This window comes from Eptatretus burgeri, chromosome 8 (assembly GCF_056783735.1).
Source record: "Eptatretus burgeri isolate ZD-2024b chromosome 8, Ebu_testis_v1, whole genome shotgun sequence".
In the NCBI taxonomy this organism is placed as follows: Eukaryota; Metazoa; Chordata; class Myxini; order Myxiniformes; family Myxinidae; genus Eptatretus; species Eptatretus burgeri.
Genome location: NC_140968.1, coordinates 3,823,990 through 3,835,214, shown reverse-complemented (window position 1 = coordinate 3,835,214; position 11,225 = coordinate 3,823,990). Strand labels below are relative to the sequence as shown.

General features: G+C 45.1%; 1 protein-coding gene across 1 annotated transcript in view; it reads left to right on the top strand.

The window, feature by feature from the left end:
* Nucleotides 1-9,589: 9,589 nt before the first annotated feature.
* The window catches only part of LOC147020947 (complexin-3-like), a 92,830-nt gene continuing 91,194 nt past the window's right edge, over nt 9,590-11,225 (top strand). Inside the window, exon 1 of the mRNA XM_085890667.1 lies at nt 9,590-9,906. Coding sequence (XP_085746793.1) covers nt 9,746-9,906 — 161 coding nt within the window. The 5' untranslated portion in view covers nt 9,590-9,745. The remainder of the gene's footprint in view (nt 9,907-11,225) is intronic.

Below are 11,225 nucleotides of genomic sequence, written 5' to 3'. Positions count from 1 at the left end.
TCTAGAGTCTCTGCAAAGATGACTGCATCACCTGCGAAATCAAGGTCAGAGATCTTGACATTCCCAAACGATGCACCACAGCTTGATCTCTCCGACATCCTCCCGAGAATTCAGTCCATACAAGTGCTAAAAAGTGTGGGGGGCAGTACACACCCCTGACGAACTCCAGTAACAACTGGAAATAAGTCACAGATGGTATCACTCCATCTCACAGCACCCTCAGTTCTAGAGTATAGTTCATACATCAGATCGGTCAGTTTTGGTGGTACCCCACAAAGACCGAGAATACTCCAGAGGACATCCCGATTCACTGAATCAAACGCTTTACAGAGATCAACATAGGCTGCAAGCAGCCCCTGCCGAAACTCCCATTTGCATTCGGTGAGGACCCGAAGAGCAAAGATACGGCAAATTGTTGACCTTTTGTGTAAGGCCTGACTGCTCTGGACGTTGGTGCTCAAGCAGATGGTGGCGAACCCAATCAATAATTATCCGAGCAAATACCTTGCCCGGCACTGAGAGCAGCGTCACCCTTGGAGTTGTTGCAGTCTTGGCGATCATGCTTCCCTTTCCAGAGAGGGACAACAAGGCCCCTCTTCCAGTCAGTTGGGATGATGCACAGAACTGCATGCAACGACATTATTACAGCATTTCCACCAGCATTGAGAAGTTCAGCATGGATGGCACAGATCCCAGGAGCTTTACCCCATTTTAACTGGTTCACCACAGCCTGTGTTTCCACAAACGAAGGTTGACCACAGTTAATTGGAGGGTCAGTAATCAGGATTGCAATACTGCTGACATGCAATTTGACAGCCGGTGGATCAGCTGAGTACAGCCGCTCAAAGTAACTGGCCCAGCGGGCCTTCACTTCAGACTCCAATGTCAAGAGCCTACCACCCTCTGCTCGAAGCAGTACACCGAGGGATGGGCTTGGAGGAACACAATGTGCGAATTCCCCTGGAAGCGGGACAAGAATCACTTGACCATAGGTGATGCTCTACCCTCTTGACAGATTCCTCACACATAGGCCTCCTTGTCAACACTTCGTGCACGTACAGTTTTATGCCTCAGCTCTGCCATTCAGCCTGGCCATGCGACTCTGGTCAATGGTATCCAGTGTCCCTTGAGAGACAAAATTCTTCTTCACCCGACGGTGAGTTCCAAGACATCCACCGGCAACATCAAGGATGTTGCTCTTGAAGGCACAACACAACTCTTCAGGATCACCCAAAGCAACCAGACCTTCCAAATCTCCACTCAGCCTATTTGCTAACTCCTCAGCTACCCTCTCATCCTTGAGCTTGTCAACATTCAGCTTTGGCTGGGATGGTACCATTCTCCTAGATTTAGGCTACATCTTCAGAGTTGCTACAACAAGCCTGTGGTCAGTATTGAGGGACTGAGCACTCCAGTAAACCCTGTCGTTCTGGATCATCCTCCACATAGTCATTCTCAAGCACATGGTCATTCTCCTTTGCCACACCACCAGCGTTGGAATACCAAGTCCAGTGATGAGCATGTGGGCGCTGAAACCATGACCAGCCACCCGAAGTCCATGACTTCTTGCAAATTCAAGGAACTTTGTGCTATTGAGGTTCACAGTTCCTGACCCATGGGGACCAACACGCATCTCATAACCATCCCTAACAGTTCCAGTCGATGCATTGAAATCCCCCAAGACGAGAAGAGTATCTTACCTGGGGCTCTGATCAACCACAGACTCGAGCATGGCATAGAATGCGTCCTTCACAGTGAGATCACTCGCCTCAATCGGAGCAAAAAACAGAGACCACAGAAATGACACCCAAGGAGTGATGAATTCTTCGTCTCAAAATACGCTCGTTGACTGGTGTTACCTCAATTATCATTGGAGTCAGCTTATTGGACACAGCTACAGCAACTCCTTGGGCATGGTAACCATCAGAGCGACCAGACCAATACAAGGTGTAACCACCTACCATGATCTCACAGCAATCCGGTCTCCGAACCTCAGAGAGTGCTGCAATCCCGATGTCCAAACGCTTGAGCTCAGATGATAACAGAGACGGGTGATCATCCTCTCTTAGGGATAGGACATTCCAGGCATCCACCCAAAGGGACCACCTAAGGTTAACCCAAGAAGACCGCCGTCTGGTGGATGACACATCAGCACCACCCCGAAACACACCACTGCAATCTGACCCGGGAAGGTAACCCCGTAGTTTTCCTCCTATCATCAAAGATTGGGAGTCCCGAAGGCTTTGCCCCAATCCTGTCATCCGGTTAGCTGCCCTGCGAAGGGGAGCTGCACAGGAAGTACTCACATGGAGTGGGTTTTCAGCTTTTTTATGCCTTTCGAATGTTTTGTGGAATGAAGGGTTTTCTGGTGGCCGGAGTGCAAATCCTGCCACCATCCTCCTAATGAAAAGTAACCCAACTGCAGGAGGACGTCCACAGACACAGTTGGGCACTAGATATGGATGGCCGTTGGCTCACAAGGAGCTCCTCCTCCCTTTGACAGGTTTGTTCTTCATCCTGCTGGGTGTCCATATCATACACCCTCCTCACCAAGAAACTTGGTGGGGGAGACAGTTTAGTCGCCGACAACCCGACCATGAAACAGGTTATTGCAGGTTTACATGGTACCTGTAGCAAGTCACAGATCTAATCTGACCTGACCTCACGGGATTTACGAGCGTCAATTTGATTGATCATGATGACGTAAAAATGCCCTCATTTTTTGTCCATGTATTGCTAAACATAAGGTTTTTGAAAGTGCTGAAAAAGGTGATTTGTGTTCTCCAGTTTTCAAGTGTATAATTCAATTGAAATAAAATAAAGATTTTGAAAGTTGTAGAAAAAAAAAAATTCAGAAAGTTTACCACCGTTGATGCAGCATCTTTTACACCACTTTTCATTATTCATGCTTGTTGTTTGTGTCCTTTATGAAGTCCTTAAAAACAGTAAGTTTCCTGTTTGGAATGATTTAAATTTTTATTTGACTGCCAGGCAGGCAGACCGGCAGACAGCAAAAAATAAATTATCTCACTCCTCTCTGCACATGTGCAGTCAGCAGAACGAATTCAGAGACGAAGTAGTGTAACTGACATTTTTAGACACACGAATAGACAGACGGAGAGAAAGACAGAAGTGAGAACAAATCGCTTAACTGCGCTTTTCGCTTCACGTGCACGGGTAACGACCAGCACTGGTAGACGGGTCCTCTGGCCTAAAGCCCATCAGGAGGACGGCGCAATCACTGATGCATCGTCCTGTGTGCGAAACACCAGGATGACAGTTTACAGCTGGGTCCATGCAGAACTAAACAGGGAGACAACTCAAAGGCGAGTGCCCATACCTGTGTGAGCTATCCTGCCAGCCATCGGTCACACGTATTGTATGTTGAGGAATTGCAATTGGTCATGTCCCTGAATTTAAACTGCTCATCAGAAACACAGCAAATGGGTGAAGTTCGCCTGTACGTGTCCCACGAGCACAGCGTCTCTGGGCAACTGTTCCTTACACTTACGGAGATGAGCAGCCTGTGACTTGGCAATATGATGGTGAGATCTTTTTTGTATGCAAAATGTAGTCTCACGACAGGTGGAAAAAAAAAACAAAACCCCAGGTGACAGAAGGCGACACACTGACAGGTGGAGCAGTAGGGCAACGCGTGGCGGGCGGTGGACACGGTGCGCATTACGATGATTGTGAATTGTTATTTTTGCGATCCTTCTTTTTGCACCTCCACAAATGAGCTGCAAATTAATTCCAACACACTGGAAAACAAATCCTCCATGAAAACAGCCAACAGTTTGTAGGTTGTTTCACGCACACAAACACTTCAATTGAAGGATGAATAATGGTGAAGCGCATGAAGCACAGGCAATTATACAAGCTATCCTGGTCTTAACATCGTTGCAAAACATTTTGAGACTTTTGAGTTGTTGTCGAGGCAAAGAGTATTAGTCATGGTTGCACCCTCCCACCTCCACTCCCCAATCCTCACCTTACTCCAGCACTTATAGCATAATATAAAAAGGCTTTCATGCATCAACATTCAAAGCGAATCTTGGCCACATAACTAGTTGCATTCTACAAGCATACAAGCCCCACTTATCAATCGTAATTTATTGTTCTTCTCTTGTGACGTCACAAGCAATCATTCGATGCCCAACTTGTGACGTCACAAGCAGTCATTCGATGCCATTATATTCGCACTCATACACCAGTTCCCTTCGAAGGAACTTCAATGTGGCAGTCAGACAGTCGGCCCATCAAGTCTGCACAATGGTTGCCAACCTATGGTTATTTATCGATGCTTTTTTTTTCCTTTTTAAATGCTGAGCATCAAGCAAGGAAGCAGTACGTACGATTCTTGAAGTCTTTGGAACTGCTTGTCCGGCATTCGAAGCTCCGACCTCGCAGACTCAAAGCAGACGATCCAACCGTAATGCCACCAAGTCATTGATCGGGTAAAGGTGGATACAGCGAAGATCAATAAGTCATTTCAATGCGCCACATTACGATCAAATGTAGAAGTGCAAGTATTGACAAAACTTGTGTCAATTGCCAGCTTTGTTCATAACATTCCCCAAAAACATAACCATTTTATTGACAGCATAGATAAATGAATCGTGTGTGAGTGTGTCCGTCTGTGTGATGGATCATGCTCCTCCAAACTCGATATCCCCAAACGTACTCCCCAACATTCAAAATTACCGTTTTGCTTGCCTGCGCAGTTGTCCTGCCAGAAAAGTGTTGTTGTGACGTAATTGATCAGAAATTATGATCAAGCCTTTTTGCAAATATGATATTTGGATTCATCGTCCGTAATACAAGAAGAAATTGTGACGTTTTAATTGTGCTGTATTACAGAAATTTTTTTTTACTGTAAGTGCAGTCAAATACAATGAAAAATTAACAACGACGTTTCTGATTTTAATGGAACATTTCCAAGCATGGATTTCTTATGCACATAATTACTCATTGGTTGAGGAACGTTGGTTCCCATACGTTGGTTGGAGAACGTACTCAGGAGTTGGGAGGGAGAGTGCTCAGGAAGGTCTTTGATTACGGATAGATGCAGGAGTAGAAGGAGGAAGACCCAAAATTGAGGGGGAAAGAGGTGGTGGAGAGGGACATGAGACAGAGAGGTGAGGGTGCAGAGAGGGGATGCTCGGCATCAAGAAGTGTGGAGATGGAGAACCTTGAGTGGACACCACACAAGCTCGGGACCCTTGTAGTAGTTGTAGTAGTAGTCGGAGACTATTTTGGCTGAAACATGGTTTTTGTTTTTCAAAGGGTTTGCCATTTCTCAAAGAACTGAATGACAGAGTGTAGAAGGTCAGCAAACTGACAATGATTGAACAAGTGGACAAGGAGCACATAGTTAAACATCAGCGTTAGTGGAGAAAGTATCAAAACAAAAATAGACATGTTAAAAGGGGTCGGGACAGGATGATCCAAAACAAAAAAAATCCATTGAGACCATACTCTCTGCAGAGTGTTAGTGCTGCTTAAACAGTCTCCTGAGCTATTGGGCACAATCCTGGATGGGTTGCCACTCCGATGCAATGCTGACACAGGATACTTGAATGGCTCAATCATCCCAACAAGCTGGTACTCATTTTGCTGACCTCAGAAGGATGACAGGCTGAGTCAACCCCACCTCATATTAATTCAACAGGACAGTGAGATTTGAACTCAGGACGCTAGAATCCCACACTTGCCACCGTAACCATTAAGCCAACACCAGGCATAAAGGATGATCATGAGATGTTTATTATTTTTTTAAATGTGCTCTAAAAATGGAGCTTGTGGATACATATATAAGTGCGGCAATATGTCGTGGTGCTTCTCCCAACCCCTCCCCCCCCCGCCGCCCCCCACCCCATTCCCCTTCAGTATACCCTTCTCGATCCTAATTATATGCTCAGGATTCTGAATCAAGTTCACTATACCGAACGAGAGAACTGAGGACAATTATATATATATATATATATATATATATATATATATATATATATATATATATATATATATATATATATATATATATATATATATATATATATATATATATATATATATATATATATATTGCGAGTGGGAGTGAGGAGGAGAGGGGAAGGGGGAAGTGGGGAGGAGGTAAGCATGATGGGAAGGAAAGGGAAGGTAATGTGGTGTGAGAGGGGAAGGGAAGACAGCATGAGGGGAAGTGAAGGAGGTGTGAGGGGAGGGGAATGGAAGGCAGCATGAGGGGAGAGGAAGGGAAGGGTGATAAGATGTGCTCAAACAGCAGCATTTTCTAGTTTACCGCCGGGTTCTATATAAAACCAGGTGGGAGCATTCAAAACCCACACTATCTACCTGGCAAAGGCCTGCCTGCATGCATGCTTGCACTTGCAGCGACCTTTGCACCCCTCCGGTCAGCTCACTCCGAATCTGATTCATACATCCTACACTATGGGGAAGCAGTATTACATTCAAAACTAAACCGTCAATACTTAACAGTTCCTTTAACAGATGGGGAGGGGTGGGACAGCAGGGGGAGGGGTCAGAGAGAGAGGGAGAGGGGTGGGGGAGGAGAGACGGGTGGGAGGGGATTCCAGCAGATGTGACATCCAATTTAATGTCCATCCGAGGGACGGCACACACATTGATAAATCACACTGTCTGTGAAACACCAAAATAACAGTTTATAGCTCGGCCTGGATTCAAACCCAGGCTAGACAGCTTAGAGCGAGCATGTGTACCATTCGGCTATCCTGCTGTGTGGCGATTCGTTGCTTTGTAACAACTGAAAACATTTCTTACTCATTGTAATCATCTAATTTATTTCACCTTCCTAACTCTGGTAATGTCCCCATGGAGAACCGCACCGCGGTATCGCTATGGAAGCTTGTAGAGTGCTCGCCAAGTGGCTTAAGCACTCGAGCAAGCAATCCAATGAAACAGTTCAAGAGACTTTGAAAATTGAAACGTTTTTTTTTGTATTATCTACCTATGCCGAAGTGACGGGTCGTATTATGAAAGAAGATCACACAAAAAGGGGAAACTTGGTATAAAATAAAATCGCACATTTTCAGTGAGCTAGCCACCGTCCGATGCACCACATGGCAAAACGGGGCCAAACGCAAGCGAGTGGGGCCTGAACTTTGTTCAAGTCAATCCATATATTGAGTGACAGTGCAAGTATTGGAGCACACTCACCAATTGGCTTAAGCACTCGAGCAAGCACTCCAATGAAACGGTTGATAAGGAACGGCTGGCTTGCCAAGCAATTAGGATCGCTGATCTGTCATAAAAACACCGCACACCTGGAGACACAGGAATGTTGACCAAATGAACACTTTTTGTTTTTTTTAGCTGTCAGAATGACTGCTGATGTCAATAAAGCTGTTTAAATTTCGAAATTCAGCTCAGATTGAGATTCTAGAGGTTATGGCATTTGCAGAAATGAGACAAAGCCATGAACACTAGCATCTCTGGCCGTTTATAAACATTGCTATGTATCCAGCGATTTGTAGGTATGATGATCAGGCATTTGATGATGCGTATGAGTGAGGTAAGTAAAAAAAAAAAACTATCGTTAAGAAACCGTTATGGCCTGTTCCAAGTCGAGGCATTGTTGAGCAGGCCAAAGAAGAAATGGAAAATTTAGACACCATCGTGGGACAGTGAGGTGTCCAAGGATGAGCCTTGTAAAAGGCTAATTAAATAATGCCATTAATTATCTTCAAAAGTGGTGTTTTAATTAACCCAAAAACCAATTTTCATTAATGCACCACCTTGGAGTTCCCTTAGTCTGCATGCAAAGTTTGGGGCCACTTGGTTACATGGTTTTGGAGTTGTGGAGGAGACGGATGGACGGACAGACACACTGACATTTATTCGTGTGTATATATATATATATATATATATATATATATATATATATATATATATATATATATATATATATATATATATATATATGTATATATATTTATTTGAGGATCTCATCATCTTAAGCTACATGCTCAGAATCAAGTGCCAATGAGACAAACTCAAAAACTGTGAAGAAAAGCACGAAGGGACGAGCTCATGGAGGCGATTCTACACACAAAGAAGAGGGGAATCATGGAATGCAGTGAAGCATGAGGCTTGGACTTTGGGTATCAAGGAATGCTGTGTTGGGTGTGTCTGCCCGTGTGAAGCCTTTCATGTTCCATTTATGCAGATGTCACGGGTTCGAATCTTGGCCCAGATATAAATTGTCATCCCAATGATTCACAGACTGGGTGAATCCTCGGATGGACGTTAAGCTTGGCATCCCGTCTACGGACATTAGGTAAAAATCTCACGGTGTCCTCTGCGAATAGTAGGCGAGCTATGAACAAATTTGATGTCCTGCCCTAACCTACAGGGGGCACCGCATCATGAGCGGCACAGCCGTGCACTCAGCCAATGAGGCTACCCCGCAGCCTCGTGCTGCATACGAAAGAACAAGACCGTAGAGAGCAACCTCTGCACCATCTTGTTGGACATAATAAATTAGTGGTAAAATCACCATTCCAGGCCAGCTGGTCAGGATGAGCAGAGGCTGAATAGGGAGGAGTGGTTGGTGAATCAAAATTCGACGATTTATAAGATGTATTAATAATCGTGCTTTCAAGGTGTACATATACCTGAAGTGGTATTACACAAGGTGTCCAGTCTGGTATGAGCTATAACGAGTGGAGGCCGATCAGGTTTTTCCTTAGTGGAAACATTCAAGTGATAGGTTGCATGACCTTGTACCCATCTGGCCGAAATCCCTCAACGTTTTCCTATCACGAAATAGAATTCCATTGCCAACAGGTGGGCAGGTGGCAATTTGATTGGGGCCTGAAGAGATGTGTGGCAGAGTTTCATGGCTCAGAGGCTCCCATTACCAACGGGCTCACATGCAACTCTCGACTGGATTTAACGAATTTCCGGCAGGCCACAGCATGGAACGGTTGCAAACAAATTCACACTATGCTCTCAAGGCTGGGAAGTTATTACTGCATGATAGGAAGATGGAGAGGGTGGGGGAGATGGATGGAGAGGAAGCATCAAAAGTGGGAAGGAGAGGGTGATTTTGGGGGGGTTTTTTTTTTGCACATTTCAGACAAGGATCATGAAATAGCAACGTTTTCGTTTTGGCCAATAAAGAAGGTGATGGGATATGTATCCGTGGAACGAAGTAGAATGAATGCCTTCGATGGAGTTAAAGTAACACTGATGTAGTCTTGAGTCCAGAGATGTAGAATTTAACCAAGACCGCGCAGGTGAGCGGGTCCTGCATTGTATGAAAGCTTGATCCCAAACTGGATAATAAGCAAATATTAACAAAAAGGTAGAAAGCCATGACAGCGAAATGGAAAGACCACTTGTGTGGCTGATCCGAACACAGTGAGACAGCCCAGCGGACAGACAGACAGAGAAAGGACATGCATGGTGGCCTGGGGGGACAACAGAACGCCACTATGGTCGATAGAGCAAAGCCGCTAATCCTCAGCTCCAAGCGTTTTGCTCCCAAACGGCCATGACGCCCAATCATGGCGTGTTCCGCCATCCCTCCCCCTCGTTCCCCAACCCGCTCTCAAGCGCTCACTGGTGCCGAGAGAAGAGAGAGGGATAGAGAGGGAGAGCGAGCACAAGAGAGCGTGGGATTTCACACGGTGCCTGCTCGAGAGAGAGAGTGAGAGAGAAAGAGAAGAAGGGGGGAGGGGGAGAAGGAAATCTGTTGAACACCATGGCGGTCGTAATTAAAACCCTGGTGGAAGATCGTTTGAAAGGCTTAACTGGAGGTCTCAGCACCGATGGAGAAAAGGCAGATGACAAAGCGGATGGGACTACTGGCAAGATGACACGCGAAGAGTTTGAGGAGTATCAGCAGCAGCTGATGGAAGAGAAGTAAGTTGTTGACAATTGTCCCATTTTTATTCTTCTGTTTTTTTTTTTCAGACGCACCTGTATTGTGACCACCGAAGTGGTCCATCAGTTGTTACCATGTGTGTGCTTCACTCCAAGCGATTCCTTCTCGTGATTAGGTTATCATAAATATTGGATGGAGACCTCATGTCATTGATGGGTGTTTTCAAAGTTGCACATCTGTGCCCTGGAGTTAGCATCATCAGAACTACAGCAACATCCTGAATCATTGCAGACATTTTGGTTTGAAGAATTCCTGAGTGTATGAAGATAAGTGTTTCGTGATTATATAGCCCAAGCGTACATCTTGACAGGATCCGAAAATGACGAATAGCAAAAGAAATAAAGTCGGTTATTATTGTTATAAGTGGATGTGGGAAACAGAGTTAGCAAAGTCATAACTATTATAGAACTACCTAATCAATAAATGTTTGCCTTGAATCCCAATTCTAATTGGTGACGCAGAAGGCCTGGTGTTGGCTTCACGGTAAAGGTGCTTGGCTTAAGATCTTCGGGGCTTGATTTGAAGCGTGTTGTCCGCCCATTGAATTAACACCAGGTGGGGTTGACTCAGCCTGTCATTCTTTCTGAGGTCGTGCAAAATGAGTACCAGCTTGCTGACAACAGGGAAATTGCATCAGCAGCACAGCTGTGCCCCCAGAAGATGATGCGGTCAAGCAGCCACTGGCTGCTTACAAATACATAAATAAGCCGCACAACAGAAATGTGGAATTCATTTAATTTTACATTCACTCAGAATTTTTTTTTCTCATTGTCTTATGAGAATAGCGTTTAGCTCCTTATTTGCTGATGAAAAATTCCATGAGAGGTTTGAAGTGCTCGAGCAGGTGTAAGAGTGAAAGGCGCGTCCGCTTGGACACCGGACAAGCTAATTATACTACACTTCAATCAGCAACGGACGAAAAGCTATCACACTTTATGGCTGGGTGTTCCAAAGATAGGCACTTTAATTTACAAAGCCGGACAGAGAAAGCTGCATCCTTCAAGGTTCCTGTGCAAGTGAGCGCCCAGAGAGATGGTGCGTTTGACAGCTGAAAATGGCTTACTTAATGAATTCACGTCCATTTTTGCTCATCTCTCCATGCTTTGCTGGCAAAGCTTCTACTCCAGAGTTGCAATTAACCTTCCTTTGTCTCCTTCAAGCAAATCGTTTCTTGTGTTGCTGCCATTTACAATTACATTCAGCATGTTCACCTGTATTTGGGCCTGTATCTACCTGTGCGTTCATGACGTTTGCTACGTTTTGCAAATTAAGTATCCGTGTACCTCGATCGTCGTTT